Below are 19710 nucleotides of genomic sequence, written 5' to 3'. Positions count from 1 at the left end.
TTCTGGAAGGCAGCTCACCACCACCTTCATAAGGGCAACTAGGGAAAGGCAATAAATGCTGGCCGGCCAGCCAGCGACACCCATGTCCCATAAATGAATAAAAAAGATTCTATGTAATTCTATGAAATATTGGCACTCCTCAGATGAGTTTCTATGCCATATGGTTCAAAGTATTAATGTGCATATTTTCCAAGCTGCCAGGCATATTAACACAATGAAATCGGTCCGTGTGGTATCAATTACAAGCATCTGTAGATTTATCTGGTAGGTTAGGAAACAATCAATGATTATTGTCTTTATTAACAATTAGCTGTTTAGCCATGAGAAGACTCATTGTGAACACTTTGAACAGTATTGGGTTAAAGTCACACTGCAAAATTACTAATGAATGTATAATTAACTGCAGTGAGGAACATGTCAACAAATCTGAGAAAAAGAATGCCATAAATATAACTAATATTTATATCTAATATATCCATTAACAGGGTGGACAGAGGAATTTGATATGAACACATTAATTACACCTTTATTAACCCATTTGTTAATAGAATTAATTAGTAAGTTTGTTAATAAATTTAAAGATATATTTCTGGCCATCGCTTTTAACAAATTTGTTAACATGTTCATCACTGCACAAAATTAGGCATTTGTTACTAATTTTGCACAGTGCAATTTTATCCCAGTAGTGTCCAAAGAGTCACAAGTGCGACTAACCGGGCTGCTACTTGAGATGGTGAATGTTGGGAATGGCACTCAGGCAGCATCCAACAGAAGATGGTGGCTTAACGTTCGAAGTTGGAGCTTTTAATCAAACTGAGAGATTGGCCAAAATCTACCGTCCTCCTTTGCAGTGCTGCTGACAGTGAAGGGAATTTTGGATGGAACGCCAGATTTTCTGTTCTTGCTCACAGCCATGATCCAGACTGGAGAATTCCCCCATGGTCTCAGCACACTCGCTGGTCTGGCTCCCCCCTTCCAGCTGCTAAATGAGCTGCTACACATTTCTGTCCATTTCTTCGTTTGCATTTGAGATTTGCAGCATCCACGGGCTTTGCTTTCTTTTTTTATTCATTCGTGGGACATGGGAGTCACTGGCTGGTCAGCAATTATTGCCCATCCCTAGTCGCCTTTGAACTGAGTGGCCATTTCAGAGGGCAGCTGAGAGTCACCCACATTGCTGTGGCTCAGGAGTCACATGTAGGCCAGACCAAGTAAGGATGGCAGATTTCCTTCCTTAAAGGACATTAGTGAACTAGATGGGTTTTTTTATGACAATTGACAATGGTTTTATGGTCATCAGTAGATTCTTAATTCCAGATATTTTTTATTGTATTCAAATTCCACCACCTGCCGTGGTGGGGATTCAAAGTCAGAACATTAGCTGAATTTTTGGATTAATAGCCTAGCGATAATACCACTAGGCCATCACCTCCCCAGGAGGGGATACTTGTATGATGGAGTGAAGTTGGATAGGTGCAGTTCCACCAACAATTAAGGTGCTTGGCACCCAGCCAACAAAAGTCTGCCTGCATGATTGGCACCCCATCCATCACCTTAAACACACAGGCCCTCCATCATTGCTGAAATACATAAAGCAGCATGCAATGTAGGAGGAAGACTGAGGGCCAGTATTACTGCCTTATAATATCCAAGCAAATACATAGCCCTTTAAGAACCTTCCCTTTAAAGATAACTGCAGCTGGAGTGGCAGGAGAGTTCCCTCAGACAGCTGAACTTTAAAGGGGAGGTTTAGAAGCAATAGGAATCTGAAAAAGGATGATCGTTGCAGAGTTGAAAAGATGTCCTTGGTGATCTGGTTTCGTGTTGCATGCGTTTTTACAAATAAAATGATGTTTGAAACTTGGATTCAATGTCTATTGTTGGGCAAGAAAGACCCAAGATGTTAGGTCCCTGCAATGGTAATATCTCAAGGATGCACTATAGCAACTTGTCAATAAGTCCCTCCCAAGCCCACGACTCTACCAACTAGAAGGACAAGGTCAGCAGACACATGGGAGGACCACCATCTGCGAGCCACACATCACACTGACTTGGAAATATATCATTGTTCCTTCATTGACGCTGGGTCAAAATCCTGGAATTCCTTCCCTAGCAGCACTGTGGATGTACCCACACCACATGAGCCGCAGCAGTTCAAGATGGTAGCTCACTACCATCTTCTCGAGGGCAATTAAGGGTGGGCAACAAATACTGGCCGAGCCAACGAATGGGTTTAACAAAAAGGCAGCTTGGTTGCAGGAATGGGTCAACATTACTTCCAATCATAAAATGCTGAATGAGATATGAATGTCTGGTACAGCTTAGCTGGAGTGTTGTTGCAGACAACTATTACTGAATGGATAGCCTCTCTACCTTCCGGGAGCGGAAGCAGCTGGACCTGCAAGATGCACATGTACCTAGGGCAGTAGGCTGATGTTGAAAAACAATAAGGAATGATGTCCAGGAAAATGGTAATTTCATTGGTTGGTAAGTAACTGCTAATTTGAATGACCTATTCTAAGTTGTTTTCAAATTAAAGGTAATAAGGAGAAATATTTTACAGAACAGGAAGCTAAAAATCAGTTGAAAATTTAAAAAAAAATTAAAACCTAATAAAATGGGCATGGAGGGCCAATGTGATATCTGCATGATGTGAGAACTGGTGGACCCCAACATGGTTCCGACTGAACACATCTGTAGTAAGTGTTGGTTGCTTGAGGAACTCTGGCTCGGAGTTGATGAGCTGAAGTCTGAGCTCCAGACACTGCAGCACATCAGGAAGGGAATGAGGTAACTGAACTTTGTGTTTCAGGAGGCAGTCACATCCCTTAGATTAACTACCTTGAATGGTCAGGAGGGTGTGACTGTGAGTGAGGCAAATAGAAGGATCCAAGAGGTAGGGTTGCAGGAACCTTAGCCCTTGTTTTTGTCTGACAGGTTTGAAGTTCTTGCTCCCTGTGTGGACGAGAGCGGGTTCTGCAGGGAGTCGTTCAAGTGGGGAGAGAGAAGAGAAATGTAGTCATAGTCAGGGATAGCATAGTTAGGGACATAGACACTGTTTTCTGTGACCAAGATCGGGGCGGAGATAGTGGATCCATTGTTAAAATATTCCAAAATTCCCTGGATGTGGGAAGGGTTCCAGTGAATTAGAAAAATGCTAATTTAGAAAAGGACAGAGGCAGAAGGTAGGAAATTATAGATCAGTTAGTTTAATATGTGTTGTTGGGAAATTGTTAGAGGAAGTAATAACAGGATATTTGGAAAGTCAAAATGCAATGCATCAGAGTCAGCATGGTTTTATGAAGGATAAATTGTGTTTGACTAATTTAGAGTCATAGAGGTTTACAGCATGGAAACAGGCCCTCGGCCCAACTTGCCCTTTTTTTAAAAAACCCCTGAGCTAATCCCAATTGCCCGCATTTGGCCCATATCCCTCTATACCCATCGTACCCATGTAACTATCTAAATGCTTTTTAAAAGATAAAATTGTACCCGCCTCTATTAATACCTCTGGCAGCTTGTTCCAGACATCCACCACCCTCTGTGTGAAAAAATTGCCCCTCTGGCCACTTTTGTATCTCTCCCCTCTCACCTTAAATCTATGCCCTCTAGTTTTAGATTCCCCTACCTTTGGGAAAAGATATTGACTATCTACCTTGTCTATGCCCCTCATTATTTTATAGACCTCTATAAGGTCACCTCTCAGCCTTCTACATTCCAGAGAAAAAAGTCCCAGTCTGTTCAGCCTCTCCTTATAACTCAATCCATCAAGTCCTGGTAGCATCCTAGTAAATCTTTTCTGCACTCTTTCCAGTTTAATAATAACCTTTCTATAATAGGGTGACCAGAATTGCACACAGTATTCCAAGTGTGGCCTTACCAATGTCTTGTACAACTTCAACAAGACGTCCCAACTCCTGTATTCAATGTTCTAACCGATGAAACCAAGCATGCCGAATGCCTTCTTCACCACTCTGTCCACCTGTCACTCCACTTTCAAGGAGCTATGAACATGTACCCCTAGATCTCTTTGTTCTGTAACTCTCCCCAACACCCTACCATTAACTGAGTAAGTCCTGCCCTGGTTCAATCTACCAAAATGCATCACCTCGCATGGAGTCTAAATTAAACTCCATCTGCCATTCGTCAGCCCACTGGCCCAATTGATCAAGATCCTGTTGCAATTGGAGATAACTTTCTTCACTGTTCACTATGCCATCAATCTTGGTGGCATAGTGGACAGAGTTCTTTGAAGATGTAACAAGCCAAGTGGATAATTGATAGAATCCTACAGTGCAGAAGGAGGCCATTTGACCCATCGAGTCTGCACCGACCACAATCCCAATCAGGCCCTATCCCCATAACCCCATGTATTTACCCCAGCTAGTCATCCTGATACTAAGGGGCAATTTAACATGGCCAATCCACTTAACCCGCACATCTTTGGACTGTGGGAAAAAACCAGAGCACCCAGAGGAATCCCATGCAGACGCGAGGAGAATGTACAAACTCCACACAGACAGTGACCGAAGCTGGGAATCGAACCTGGGTCCCTGGTGCTGTGAAGCAGCATTGCCACCATGCCATAGTATATGTTGTATATCTAGACTTCAGGAAGGCATTTGATAAGGTGCCGCACAGAAGGTTAATACACAAGGAATGATCACATGGGGAGAGGGTAAGTTATCAGTTTGGATAGAAGACTGACTAACTGACAGAAAGCAAAGAGTGGGGATAAATGGTTCTTTTTTGGGTTGGCAAGATGTAACTAATGGGGTGCCACAGGATTTGGTCCTTGGTCTCCAACTATTTACAATCTATATCCATGACTTGGATATAGGGATAGAAGGTACCATAGCCAAATTTTCAGGCAACACTAAAATAGGTAGGATAGTAAGTTGCGATAATGAAATAAGAAATTTACAAATGGATATGGATAGGTTAGGTGAGTGGGCCAAAATGTGGCAGATGGAGTTTAAGTGGATACATGTGAGATTATCCATTTTGGTCGGAAAAATGGAAAGGCAACTTGTTATCCAAATGGAGAGAGACTTTGCGGTGCTTCAGAGCAGAGGGATCTGGGTGTCCTCGTGCATAAGTTGCAGGAAACTGATATGCAGGTAATAAGGAAAGCAAATGGAATTTTGTCATTGAAATCTAAATGAATAGAGTATAAAAGTAAGGAAGTGTTGCTGCAACTAAACAAGGTATTGGTGAGATTGCACCTGGGGAACTGTGTACAGTTTTGGTCCCCTTATTTGAGGAAAGATGTAACAGTGTTAGAGGTAGTCCAGAGGAGGTTCTCTGGATTGATTCCAGAGATGTGGGGTTTGTCTTATTGTGATCACCTCCACGAGTTTCATGGGGAATCATTGATTTGTCTTCCTCTGGGGTCTGTTGAGTATGAGTTCCTGCTCAGCTGAAACACATTGCCTGAGCCTTCTATAAGGCAGGCCCAGGACTAGGCCTGCTGAACTGAAGTCTCAGACAAGGAATAGTGGTACTTGATGTACTTTGCATTCTGTGATAAACTATGCTCCTTTATATTTGGGTTTCCTGAGTCATTGTACTTACGAAGAGAGTTTGAGCAGTTTAGGCCTATACTCTCTCGGGTTTAGAAGAATGAGAAGAGATCTAATTGAGGTATGTAAGATGTTAGAGGGAATTGACAAAGTAGACGTAGAGAGGATGTTTTCTCTTTTGGGGCAATCTCGAACTAGAGGTCATAGTTTTAGGATAAGAGGTAGCGGATTTAAAATAGAGGAGAAATGACTTCTCTTAAAGGGCGTGAATCAGTGGAAATCACTACCCCAGACTGTGGTGGATGCCGGGACATTGAAAAACTTTAAGGAGGAGGTGGACAGATTTTTAATTCGTAATGGATTTGAAGGGCTGTGGTGAACTGTAAAGTAGAGATGAGGCTGAGGCAAGATCAGCCATGAAAGTATTGAATGGTGGAGCAGGCGTGAGGGGCTGAATTGTCTACTCCTGCTCCTAGTTCTTATGTTCACCAACCCACCCTACCACCCTCACCTTTCACTCATTCACCCATTCACTATCAACACACTGGACATTTAAACTTGCCTTATGGCAACTCGTATCCAGACATGTTCTACACTGGGAGGGCAATCTGCTTCTCTAGATTACTGCTAAGGCAAAGATAATTCGCCCTTCCCCCTCTCACTGTCCAAAAATGCATTCTGTGCAGTTCTGGGGAGCTATCCGGTGACCACTGCAAACACACATTGAGGACGGGATTTTCCAGACTCGCTCACCCCAAGGCCGGAAAATCCCGCCCGAGGTCAATGGACCTTTGTCCCATCCGCTACAATTCCCATGTGGTAAAATTCCATAGTGGATGTCACTATCCATTGTGAAACATAAGATGCAAAGGGTGGAATTTTCCCATCCCGCCCGCCATGGGAATCATAGTGGGCGGGACATGGACCATGGAAAGGTCCACTGGCCTCGGGCAAGTGTGGCTGGAAAATCCTGCCCAATGACTTTTTCAGGCTGATTTCTCGATCAAACATAGAAACATAGAAACCCGACAGTGCAGAAGGAGGCCATTCGGCCCATCGAGTCTGCACCGACCACAATCCCACCCAGGCCCTCCCCCCACATATTTTACCCGCTAATCCCTCTAACCTACACATCCCAGGACTCTAAGGGACAATTTTTAACCTGGCCAATCAACCTAACCCGCACATCTTTGGACTGTGGGAGGAAACCGGAGCACCCGGAGGAAACCCACGCAGACACGAGGAGAATGTGCAAACTCCACACAGACAGTGACCCGAGCCGGGAATCGAACCCGGGACCCTGGAGCTGTGAAGCAGCAGTGCTAACCACTGTGCTACCGTGCCGCCCCAAGTGCAATGGTCACTAGAAAGCCCCCCCAGGGCTGCACAGATTTCTCGGTAAACACTCTGAAGTTCATCAAGTCAAGTTTAGTTGAAAGTTAATAAGTAATTGGGTGACAGGGTGGCAGAGTGGTTAGCACTGCTGCCTCACAGTGCCAGGGATCTGCGTTCGATTCCCGGCTTGGGTCACTGTGTGGAGTTTGCATGTTCTCCCCGTGTCTGTGTGGGTTTCCTCCGGGTGCTCCAGTTTCCTCCCACAGTCCAAAAATGTGCGGGTTGGGTGTATTGGCCATGCTAAATTGCCCCTTAGCGTCAAGGGGACTAGCTAGGGTAAATGCATGGGGTTATGGGGATAGGGCCTGGGTGGGATTGTGGTTGGTGCAGACTCGATGGGCCGAATGGCCTCCTTCTGCACTGTAGGGTTCTATGATTCTATGAATTGTGCTGTGATGCAGAAGAGAGATGTTAGTATTCGGGGTCTAACCTCCATCTCCTTGAATGAGCTTGCATGAAGGCTTTTATCATTTGAGACAATGTAGATTTAGCTACAATGAATATGGGCAAGGATAAAAAGCTAAATGAGGAAAAGTAAAAGTTATTCATAAAAGTAAAAATGATTCTTTTTTTTGAAGGGCAGAAAATCTGAAAGCTGTATCGGTACAACAGGCATGATAATTTATTACTGGCAGTGTATGTGTCAAAGGTCATCAGACTAGAACGTGCACCAGCCACAGAGGGTGAATGGCAGAAATTGATCGCTATATTCAAACACCAATGATTAACAGGTTACGGAGTTCACACACTGTAGCATCTTCATGGGAAATTCAGATTGATTCCACTTGGATGGAAGATAGTCCATGTGTTGCTGTTAGGACAGGGAGCGCCAATGAAGGCAGCAGCTTGTTTTAATATGGTTGGAAAGTTTTGGCACTATTTCACCCCCCCACCCTAACAATGTGCCGCCCTAATAATGATACTCCAGAGATTGTGATGAAGGTTTCCTTCAGAGTAGAATGAAGCACCTATTAATTATTTATTTTAATTAATTTATTAATGCCACAAGTAGGCTCGCATTAACACTGTAATGAAGTTACTGTGAAAATCCCCCAGTCACTACACTCCATCACCTATTGATTATTGGCCTGTTTGGGTACACTGAGGGAGAATTTAGCATGACCAATGCACCTAACCAGCACATCTTTCGGTCCGTGGGAGGAAACCAGAGCACCCGGAGGAAACCCACACAGACACGGGGAGAATGTGCAGACTCAGCACAGACGGTGACCCAAGCCGGGAATTGAACCTGGGTCCCTGGCGCTGTGGGGCAGCAGTGCTAACCACTGTGTCACCGTACCATCCTACTTTCTCCTTTTGATAAATGGGCTGATGTTCAACATGCCGTACTGATGCGCGATTGATTCACACGGGAGGCTAGGACGTACCCGGGAATAAAGGCTTTTATTCACGACAAAATAGGAGCACACTACTCAACAATATTATCCCAGACTAAAGGCTACTAGGAAGTAGCAGTGACCTTTATACTCCTGTAAGAAGGCGGAGCCGAACGGAGTGTACCACATAAACAATAATAACAGGTGGAACACCCAAACCCTAACCCCAACAGTAACAAGAGTAACATATGTACAAGTACCCATAGTGGCATCTATGGTTCACCACATTCACCCCTCCTTTAAAAACAAAGGCTGGTGGGGTGAGGAAACAAATAGGAACTGTCCACATGTTCACAAGTTCAGCCGTATCGGGGGTCCGCACCGTCTCTGCGACCTAGAAATCATGGAAACCATAGAAATCATAGAAACCCTACAGTGCAGAAGGAGGCCATTCGGCCCATCGAGTCTGCATCGACCACAATCCCACCCAGGACCTACCCCCACATATTTTACCCGCTAATCCCGCTAACCTACGCATCTCAGGACTCTAAGGGGCAATTTTTAACCTGGCCAATCAACCTAACCCGCACATCTTTGGACTGTGGGAGGAAACCGGAGCACCCGGAGGAAACCCACGCAGACACGAGGAGGATGTGCAAACTCCACACAGACAGTGACCCGAGCCGGGAATCGAACCCAGGACCCTGGAGCTGTGAAGCAGCAGTGCTAACCACTGTGCTATCGTGCCGCCCATCTCCGCACCTCCACAACACTGGCTCCAGTGCCGGTTCTGGTGACCGTGGTGACGACCCTCTCCCTGAGGTGGTGTCCACTGACTCCTCCGGTTCCTCTCCCGCCTGCCGACCTCGAGATGGCAACAATCCCCTGGACTCAGGCAAGCTGCACACGGGAGTAAGAGGATTAAGTTGAGGTCCCGATGCTGCCCGCACCGTGTCAGGAGGGGAGAGAATGGGCAAAGGAATCCTAACCAGGGGTGCGGGAGTGACGGGGGTTTCCGGGTCCCCTGCAGGTGCCAGATCTCTGATAGAGACCGTGTCCTCTCGCCCGTCAGGATATGCCACATAGGCATATTGAGGGTTGGCGTGGAGGAGATGGACCTGTTCAACCAAAGGGTCGGACTTGCGGGCCCTAACATGCCGCCGCAGGAGGACAGGTCCTGAGTACGTCAACCAAGACGGCAGTGAGGTCCCAGATGAAGACTTCCTGGGGAAGGTAAACATCCGCTCATGTGGGGTAGCGTTGGTTACCGTACACAGGAGGGACCGGATTGAATGGAGCGCATCAGAAAGTACCTCTTGCCAACGGGTGACTGGAAGACCCCTAGACCGTAGCACCAGTAAAACAGCCTTCCAGACTGTAGCGTTTTCTCTCTCGACCTGTCCGTTACCCCTGGGTTGTAACTTGTAGTCCTACTTGAGGCAATTCCCTTAGAGAGCAGGTATTGCCTCAAGTCGTCGCTCATAAACGACGAACCCCTATCACTGTGGATATAACTGGGGTGGCCGAACAGGGTAAAAAGACTCCGCAGGGCTTTGATGACCGTGGCAGAGGACATGTCAGAACAGGGGATGGCAAAGGGGAATCGGGAGTATTCGTCAACAACGTTGAGGAAATACACGTTCCGATCTGTCGAAGGAAGGGGCCCCTTGAAGTCGACACTCAGTCGTTCAAAAGGGCGAGTGGCCTTAATGAGGTGTGCCCTGTCAGGCCGGTAGAAGTGCGGCTTGCACTCCGCACAGACCTGGCAGCGTCGAGTTATCGACCTGACATCCTCTATGGAATAGGGCAGATTCCGAGCCTTTACAAAATGGAAGAGCCGAGTAATCCCCGGATGGCAGAGATCATTGTGGAGGGCCTGAACCGGTCCTCCTGCACACTGGCACATGTTCCACGCGACAGGGCATCTGAGGGCTCATTGAGCTTCCCCGGATGGTACATGATATCATAGTTGAAGGTGGAGAGTTCGATTCTCCACCTCAAGATTTTATCATTCTTAATTTTTCCCTTTAACGTGTTGTTGAACATAAAGGCCACGGACCGCTGGTCCGTGAGCAGGGTAAACCGTTTGCCAGCCAAATAATGGCGCCAATGCCGTACAGCCTCCACAATGGCCTGAGTCTCCTTCTCCACAGAGGAGTGCCGAATTTCAGGGCCTTGGAGGGTGCGAGAGAAAAAGGCGACGGGCCTGCCCGCCTGGTTAAGTGTGGCAGCCAGGGTGAAGTCAGATGCATCACTCTCCACCTGAAAAGGGATGGACTCATCGACAGCATGCATCGTGGCTTTCGCGATGTCGGCTTTTATCCCTGCAAAGGCTAGGTGAGCCTCTGCTGTCAGGGGAAAAGAGGTAGATTTTATGAGCGGACAGGCTTTGTCCACGTAATTGGGGACCCACTGTGCATAGTACGAGAAGAAGCCTAAGCATCTTCTCAGTGCTTTGATGCTAGTGGGTAGGGGAAGTTCAAGGAGGGGACGCATACGGTCTGGATCGGGGCCGATGACCCCGTTTTCCACCACGTATCCGAGGATTGCTAGGCGGTGCTTGCTGAATACGCACTTCTCCTTGTTATAGGTCAGGTTCAGGAAAGTCGCAGTGCATAAAAACTTCTGGAGGTTGGTGTCGTGGTCCTGCTGGTCATGGCCGCAGATAGTGACGTTGTCCAGGTACGGGAAGGTAGCCCGTAGCCCGTTTTGGTCCACCATTCGGTCCATCTCACGCTGGAAGACCGAGACCCCATTAGTGACGCCGAAAGGGACTCTTAAAAAGTGGTAGAGACGGCCATCCGCCTCAAAGGCCATGTATTTGCGGTCCTCTGGGCGAATGGGGATCTGGTGGTAAGCTGACTTCAAGTAGATGGTGGAGAACACCTGGTACTGCGCAATCTGGTTGACCATGTCAGATATGCGCGGGAGAGGGTACGCGTCCAGCTGCGTGTACCTATTAATGGTCTGACTATAGTCTATGACCATCCGGGGCTTGTCTCCAGTCTTGACCACCACGACTTGTGCTCTCCATGGGCTAGTGCTAGGTTGAATGACCCCTTCCCTGAGGAGCCGCTGAACCTCAGATCTAATAAAGATCCGATCCTCAGCGCTGTAACGCCTGCTTTTAGTCGCGATGGGCTTGCAGCCTGGCACGAGATTTTCGAATAGGGAAGGCGGGGTAATTTTGTGTGTTGAGAGGCCGCATGTGGAGCGCGCTGGACAATTTGGAGGCTGCTGTTCTCCCACTGAAAGTAGAGGGAGTGGCCCATCGTAGTGCAGGGTCACACTCCTCAGGTGGACCATAAAGTCTAGCCCCAGGAGTACCGGAGCGCAAAGGTGCGGTAACACGAGGAGCCTGAAGTTCTCGTAGACTGTGTCCCGCACCGTTAGGGTTACCACACAGCTCCCAAGAACGAGGACAGATCGGGACCTCGATGCCATGGAGATTGTCTGCCTGACAGTTTGCACACGGAGAGCGCACCGTTTTACTGTGTCCGGATGGATGAAGCTCTCCGTGCTCCCGCTGTCAAACAGGCAATGCGCCAGGCGCCCGTTTACCTCTATGTCCATCATGGACTTGTCGAGTCTGTGAGGCTTGGCCTGGTCCAGGATGATTGACGCCACTGTTGGATCCCGAGCGTAACTGCAGGCAGTTGAGATAGCCGATGACGAGGACCCCTGCTGGTCTTCTGCGGCCGGTGTCGACCAAAGTGGCTGCGCCCATGAATCGCACACTGCTGGGCTTGGAAGGGGTCTTTGCTCGGCACACTTTTGCATAGTGCCCTTTCTTTCCACAGGCGGAGCAAAACACCGACCTGGCCAGACATCTTTGGCGAGGATGCTTCGCCAAACCGCAGAAATAGCACCGTGGGCCTCCAGGAGCTGCCGCAGCCATCAGGTCTGAAGTTGGGAGCATCATCGCGCAGTTCCGAGGAGTCGCTGAGTACAGCTGAGGCGGCGGCTGTGCTTGCCACGCTGTTCCCACGTGGTCGGTGGGGTAGGTTTCGAGACTTCTGGAGGCTGTTTCCATTGCGTCGGCCAATTCTACCGTCTTAGCCAGGTCCAGGTTACCCTGTTCTAGCAGCCGCAGGCGAATATAGGATGAGCCGATTCCCGCCACGAACGCGTCCCAAATAAGGTCGTTGGTGTATTGAGTAGCCGACACCTCCTTGCAGTTGCAGGCTCTGGCTAGCTGTTGAAGTTTACGCAGGTACTGTCCCGTAGTTTCGCCGGGCTGCCGCCGTCAGGTGGCTAATAGGTGACGAGCATGAATTTCGTTCGGCTGTTTGTTATACAGCTTCTTGAGCAATTCGATAGCATCTTTATAATTTTGGGAATCGCGAATTGTTGCAAACACAGTCTCGCTCACCCTGGCGTGGAGGACCCGCAATCTGTCGGCGTCGGACTGGACTGCTGTCGAGGCCTCAACGTAATCCTCGAAGCACTTCAACCAATGGTCGAAAGTGTTCGACGCCCCAGCGGCACGCGGATCCAAGGTTAGCCGATCAGGCTTTAGCATCTGCTCCATTTTTTTTTGTTTGAACAAAATTTTCAGTATTTTGTCGTGAATAAGATTGATGCGCGATTGATTCACATGGGAAGCGTACCCGGGAATAAAGGCTTTTATTCACGACAATATAGGAGCACACTACTTAACAATATTATCCCAGACTAAAGGCTACTAGGATGTAGCAGTGACTTTTATACTCCTGTAAGAAGGCGGAGCCGAACGGAGTGTACCACATAAACAATAATAACAGGTGGAACACCCAAACCCTAACCCCAACAGTAACAAGAGTAACATATGTACAAGTACCCATAGTGGTAACCATCTATGGTTCACCACACGGACCGAGCAGGGGATCTTTCAAAATGGAACAATCACAACACACACACAAAGACAGTCCTGCCCCTTTGTCTTCAAGCTTCCAACTTTTTTCTGTAAGACCATAAGACATCAGAGCAGATGTAGGCCATTTGGGCCATCTAATTGACAACCATTGTGCCCAGTGATTCCTCTCGACTTCCTTGTGTTCTAACAGTGCCCACGTCAAACACAGAAAGGCAGCAGAAACCATTTATTCAAGATGTGAAAAATATGATAAACCTCATAAAACTCACCATAACTTGATGATTTGGCTACTTGCATTTTTTTAGATAAAGCTTTAGCCTTAATGTGGATAATTTCATAAGAGTCCCAACCTCCATTTATTTCAATCAAACAGTAATCAGGCATTTGCTGCTTTTGATACAATTATTGTAACAGACAGGTCGCTCGATGATCATACTGAGATTCACACGATAGAAGAAACACTCACTGGGGTAAGGTGCCTTATTTTGAGATCCTGTTCTTTGTCATTGGGGCTAATTTTAACTGTGGGCAATGGCGTAAATCGGGTGATAATGAACTGACTGCCTATTATATATGGCTTTCTATTGATGTCAATATTGTTAGAATCTGATTTGCATCACTCTACTGCAGTTAAGATTACCCTTTCCAAAGTTCCAACTCTGAGGAAAAGAATCTGGAGCAAGTTTCTTCACAAATCACACTCTAAAATGACACAACATGTCTTTGTCTTAAATGTCTTTGCTATTTAACAACTTAAAGATACCATGAAAGCAATATTCAGTTGCAGGGAAAACAGAAAATGCTGAAAAAACTCAGCAGGTCAGGCAGCAGCTGTGGAGAGAGACACAGAGTTAATGTTTCAAGCCCACATGACTCTTAGTATCGTTGGTGGAAAATTTCAGGCCGTTCCTGCTGGCAGGTTCCCCCTCGCTGCGGGTTCCCCGACGGCAGAAGGTGCGGGCAACGGGGAACCCGTTGACAGCAGTGGGACTGGAAGATCTCACTCCCGGCTAATGGTGGGTCACCTCCATCACTGCAAAACACGCTGCAGGGGGGAGGGGGGATATGCCAGCCGCTAACTCGGCTTCTCTCAACAGATTATGCCAGACTTGCCGACTTTTCATGGCATTTTCTCTTTGTATTTCACATTTCCAAAATCCGCAGTATTTTGTTCTCATTCAGTTGCTGTAGGTACACAAAGATGCATCGTTAAAGGCACCTGCTGCAAACTTGCAGGCTGACTCGGGAAATTTGGCTCTGGGAATGAAGGGAAATTTCAGGATTTTCTGTCCACAGCCGGATTCCCGATAGTCATTCCTGTCGTGTGGAGCTCCACTGCAAGTGTGCAAATTTATAGATTCTACCGCAAAGCACATACATTACAAGGCTTTCCATTATAACAGGGATCCACTGCGTGTGTCAGTCGCAACTGTTAGCAGCACACCGCAGATCACAGCTTTGGTTACTGGAATGAGCACACAAACAATGCTGAGTTGGTTTAAACAAAAGATCCTCGGGCCCTCCAGACCTGTCACATACAACTGCAATTACTTGTGCATCTCAATGTACACACTCACCCCACCCCACCCAAATGCCATGTGATCTTCTGCGAGACGCGAATAACCACACAAAGAAAAAATCCGGGGTGGGAAAACGAGTCCAAGAGATCATTGCTGTCTGAGGAATTAATAGCCGTGTAGGGACTTACGTTTTGCTGAAATCCCAGAGAGCGCAATAAGGATTGTGAGTGCCCTATAAAAAGAGAAAACACTTGTAAATAAATATTCTCCTTATGTTCTCTTCCTGGTTGATGAGATATGCATAATGAACGGTCTGTTTTAATTGTAAATTACAGTAAAATAAGCTGATAGCCTGCTCCTGATAACTTCTACCCAAAAACAAGAAGTCACATTGATCCTATCCACAGGGAATCATGTTGTGATTGCATGTTCTTAGCATGTGAGTAATATGACTTGGCCAAGGTGTATGTGTTGTCCAGTTGTTCTGAGAATGTTCAGACAAACATGCATACGAATTAGGAACTGGGTTAGGCCACTTAAGTCTGCTCCACCATTCAATAAGATTGTGGCTAATCTGATTGTAACCTCAATCACACATTCCCACCTACCCCTGCTAACCTTTCACCACCCCCTTGTTAATCAGGAATCTAATGTGGTGGGCCCACTTGCTTCAAGTGATTGGGGTAAAAATGGGCAATATTGTGCCAACCATCTGTGCCATGGCCCACTTTCTTCACAGCAATGCCTTGGCGGTGATTGTTTGAAATTTGGCATTCTTGCATTTGTCCTGATGAGTGCAAAATGAAAATCTTCAACAATATATTTCTTTTTTTCAGTGATACTCATTTTTATCCTAGTTAATGGGACTGACTTTCTGGGTGGGGCCTAGGGTAAGCACCCATTTTATACAATGACCAGATGGAATTTGATCCCATTGCTGTTACAAGCTTCCAAGTCAACTTCAGAGGACACTGTATAGGAGAATTTCCTGGGTCTGCACTCTTGAGTCTTGAGTCACAATCCTTGTCTACAAAGGAACATTGCTAATTTAGTAAGTCAGAGACCTAAGAAATCCACTGCTTAAGTGTCACCCCATGTTGACACATGGGCCTGTAATCAAGTATAGGTCAGGTCTGCTACGGGTGATAGTTACCCTTCTCCAAAGGCTATTAGTGAGCCAGATAGGCTCTAACATAGAACATAGAACAGTACAGCACAGTACAGGCCCTTCGGCCCTCGATGTTGTGCCGAGCTTTGTCCGAAACTAATGGCAAGTTTCGTCTCATGGCAACTAGCATAGAATTAAAGAATCCCTACATTGCAGAAGGAGGCCACTCAGCCTATTGAGCCTGCACCGACAACAATCCCACCCAGGCCCTATCACCGTAACCCTAAGTACCTTACTAATCCCCCTGACACTAAGGGACAACTTAGCACAACCAATCAACCTAACTCGCACATCTTTGGAGTGCGGGAGGAATCCAGAGCACCCGGAGAAAACCCACGCAGACACGGGGAAAACGTGCAAACTCCAACAGAGAGTCACCCAAGGTCAGAATCATACCCGGGTCCCTGGCACTATGAGGCAGCATTACTAACCACTGGGCCACCATGGCACCCTATCAGATAATTAAATCCTGATGATGTTCTGAATACATACTACAGTCAGCTATAACATGGTGCCTTGCTCAAACCGAAGGTAAAATAGAACAGCAGATGTCAATTTGCATGGATGGCTCTTAAATGATGAGTTAACCCTTCGCAAAGCGAGCAACATTCTTACCCTTTTAAATACTCAGCCCTTTGTTATTGAAATAACTGAATTGATTTCCTGTAATTTTCTTGTGATTAATGTTACAACCTATAATTAGAGAACCGTACCGAGCTAAAGAACAACTCATAATTCAAACACATTTACAAATTGTGATGGCATTCTATTTTTGATCCTGGCATACAACAATAACCATCATTTATAGAAGACCCATCGCATTGTTCAACCATCCCTATAGGTTTACTTTGCCAGAGGAGGAGTGACAGCTATCAAGGACTTTGGAGAGAAGTTAGGAGAACTGACCGGAAACAGGATTGAGGCGACAAATTCTGAGGCGGCTGTTGCAAGCGGGAATTGTGATTTAGGGAGAAGATTTCTTGGCAGAGGAGGCTTAATGGTGAAAGACCATGGATGGGAATGAAGCAAAATGGCCAGTCGGACAGAGGCACGTTGAGTCAGGGCATAGAGGAGATGGCAGAGCCAGAGTGTAGGTGGTGGATGCTAAGTGAAGGTAGGAACATTGGGAGTTGGCAACCCTGTATGCAGGCTGTGGGTGTTAACATTTGAGATCGTTCTGGATTGTGTTTGGGGTGGGGGTGGTGGGGTTACAGAAGGAAACAGGGGAGAAATTGAGCTTTTTGGAACATTGACAAGGGGGTGTGAAATGTAGTAGCTGAACAACATTCTTGAGTTGGAAGTAAAATGGTGTTGGTGACTGGATGCACAGCAAGCAAGGCACCATGGTTATGAAGCATCATCCGGTTCTATCACATGGATAGAATCAGAATCCTTATAGTGCAGAAGGAGGCCATTCGACCCATCGAGCCTGCACCAACAACAATCCCACCCAGCCCCTAGTCCTGTAACCCCACGCATTTACCCTGTTAATCCCCCTAATCTACACATTTTGTGACACTAAGCAGCAATTTAGCATGGCAAATCAACCTAACCCGTACAGCTTTGGATTGTGGGAGGAAATTGGAACACCCAGAGGAAACTCGCACAGACATGAGGAGAACATGCAAACTCCCCACAGACAGTCACCCGAGGCCGGAATTGAACCCGGGTCCCCAGTGTTGTGAGACAGCAGTGTTAACCACTGTGTCACCATGCTGCCCCAAGGGTGCATGAAGATGCAATTACTGCCTGGAGCCTGATGCTGTCTCAGGGAGTTAGGATAACAAGATTGAGAGAGGGTGGTAATGTCATTCACCCTATAAGCTAGAGGCCCAGGCTCCCGCTCTCAGGTTCAAATCCCACAATGGCCGCTGGTGACTTTTAAATTCAATTAATAAAATCTGGAATTGAAAGCTAGTCTCAGAAATTGTAGCCATGACAACTACCACTGAATGATATAAAACCCACTTGGTTCACTAATGTCCTTTGGGGAAGGAAATCAACCGTCCTTATCCACTCTGGCCTACATGTGACTCAAGACCCATAGCAACATGGTTGACTCTGAAATGGCCTGAAAAGCCATTCAGTTCAAGAGCATTTGGGGAAGGGCAACAAATGCTGGCCTTACAGTAATGCGTACATCACATGGAATAACAAAGACAAATAACCACAGCCAATGAAATTATACATTTTTACTTGTCCTCCTTCCTGATTTGAGGGGTGGGGGGAGGGTTGCAGGGCAGAGAAAAGAAAAGAATTTTGGTAGTTCAGTCATTCGTGTTACAGTACTTACAGTATGAGGAGTGTGTGAGGACTCTGGGTCTATACTCAATGGAGTTTCGAAGAATGAGGGGAGATCTCATTGAAACTTACAGAATACTGAAAGTCCTGGACAGAGTGGACGTGGGGAAGATGATTCCATTAGTCGGAGAGACTGGGATCCGACAGCCCAGCCTCAGAGTAAAGGGACAATCCTTGAGAACTGAGATGAGGAGGAATTTCTTTAGCCAGAGGATGGCGAATTTATGGAATTCATTGCCACAAAAGACTGGCGATCGGGAAAAAGGCTGGAGAATGGGGTTGAGAAACTTAATAGCCATGATTGAATGGCAGAGCAGACTCAATGGGCTGAATGGCCTCATTCTGTTCCTCTGTCTTATGGTAATTAGGCTGCCCTGAGGGAGTTTGTTATTATCATGGTGCTCTGAACTGAAACATAAGGATTGGTTTTGCAGGACGGGTAGGCTGCACTTGAGAAAATCAAAAGTCAAGGTCCAGGAAGACTTTCCTTTGCACTTGTCCTTCGATCAGTGCTCTGGTGATGTGAGTCTGCAGTTTGCGTGTTTCCCAAGCAGAAATTACAGGTTGCCCTTTAGAACTGACAACTAGTCCAAGGTTAATATTCTGGAATAGTCTATAGGAAACAAAGAAGTACTTACATTTACCAAGTGCGCCAGCTCGATTTCCAGTATAGATTCTGCAATTTTTGGTTTTGGCCTTACTGTCACGGCAATCACTTTTGAGTTCACAACAGTGTAATTTCTGTGGGAGTGGTTAAAAAGCAAGAGAAAATGTATTTAAATTTCGAACATGCATACAAATGTACAAATCAGGAGCGGGATTTTCGCCCCTCAAGCCTGCTCTGCCATTCAGTAAGCTAAGGGTTGATCTGATTATTGTCATGACTCCACACTCTGCCCACGCCCGATAACATTTAACTCCATTGTTCGTCAAGAATCCATCTAGCGCTCCCTTAAAAATATTCAATGACTCTTCCGCCAATGCTCTCTGAGGAGGAGAGTTCCAAAGACTCACGACCTTCTGAAAGAAAACATTTTTTCTTTTTTTCTGTTTTAAATGGGAGCCTGATGCACGTTATCACACACGAGGCTTGAGATGCTCAAGGAAATAAAGGCTTTTATTTACTGTTACAACGAAGCTACCATGTATAGTACACGATCCCAGACTGAGGGGTCCCAGACAGAGCAGTGACCTTTATACCTCTCCCAGGAGGCGGAGCCCGACTGGGATGTACCATAATAACTATAATACAGGTGTAACAGCCCAGCCCTAACCCCAACAGCAACAAGTAGAACAACCCATCCCTAACCCCAACAGCAACATATATACATACTTGTAGTACTGGCCAGACCCTGGCTCAGTACTACCTAGTGGGAACCAACGATGGTTCACCACAGAGCCCCCTTATTTTTTAAACTGCATTCCCGAGTTCTAGTCTCTCTCACAAAGGGAAACATCCTTTCAGCTTCCACCCTGTTGAGTCCCCTCTGGATTTTATGAGGACGATCTTACCAAAAAAAACTCTAAGTGCCAAATGAGCATGAAAATGGGAGAAATTCATGCCTTTTTTTTTGGGCGACTTAAATAATGAATAAAAGAAATCTTGACAAAG

The 19710-nt window shown here is 46.5% G+C and overlaps 1 protein-coding gene across 1 annotated transcript in view; it reads right to left on the bottom strand.

The window, feature by feature from the left end:
* Nucleotides 1-19710, bottom strand: part of adgrb3 (adhesion G protein-coupled receptor B3) — an 840122-nt gene that overhangs the window by 313916 nt on the left and 506496 nt on the right. The window contains exons 16-17 of the mRNA XM_078213595.1: nt 18737-18839; nt 14818-14861 (exon numbers count right to left, since the gene is read on the bottom strand). Coding sequence (XP_078069721.1) covers nt 14818-14861; nt 18737-18839 — 147 coding nt within the window. The remainder of the gene's footprint in view (nt 1-14817; nt 14862-18736; nt 18840-19710) is intronic.

This window comes from Mustelus asterias, chromosome 5, assembly GCF_964213995.1.
Source record: "Mustelus asterias chromosome 5, sMusAst1.hap1.1, whole genome shotgun sequence".
Classification (NCBI taxonomy): domain Eukaryota; kingdom Metazoa; phylum Chordata; class Chondrichthyes; order Carcharhiniformes; family Triakidae; genus Mustelus; species Mustelus asterias.
The sequence above is the reverse complement of the archived record's forward strand: the minus strand, read 5'-3'. Positions and strand labels throughout refer to the sequence as shown.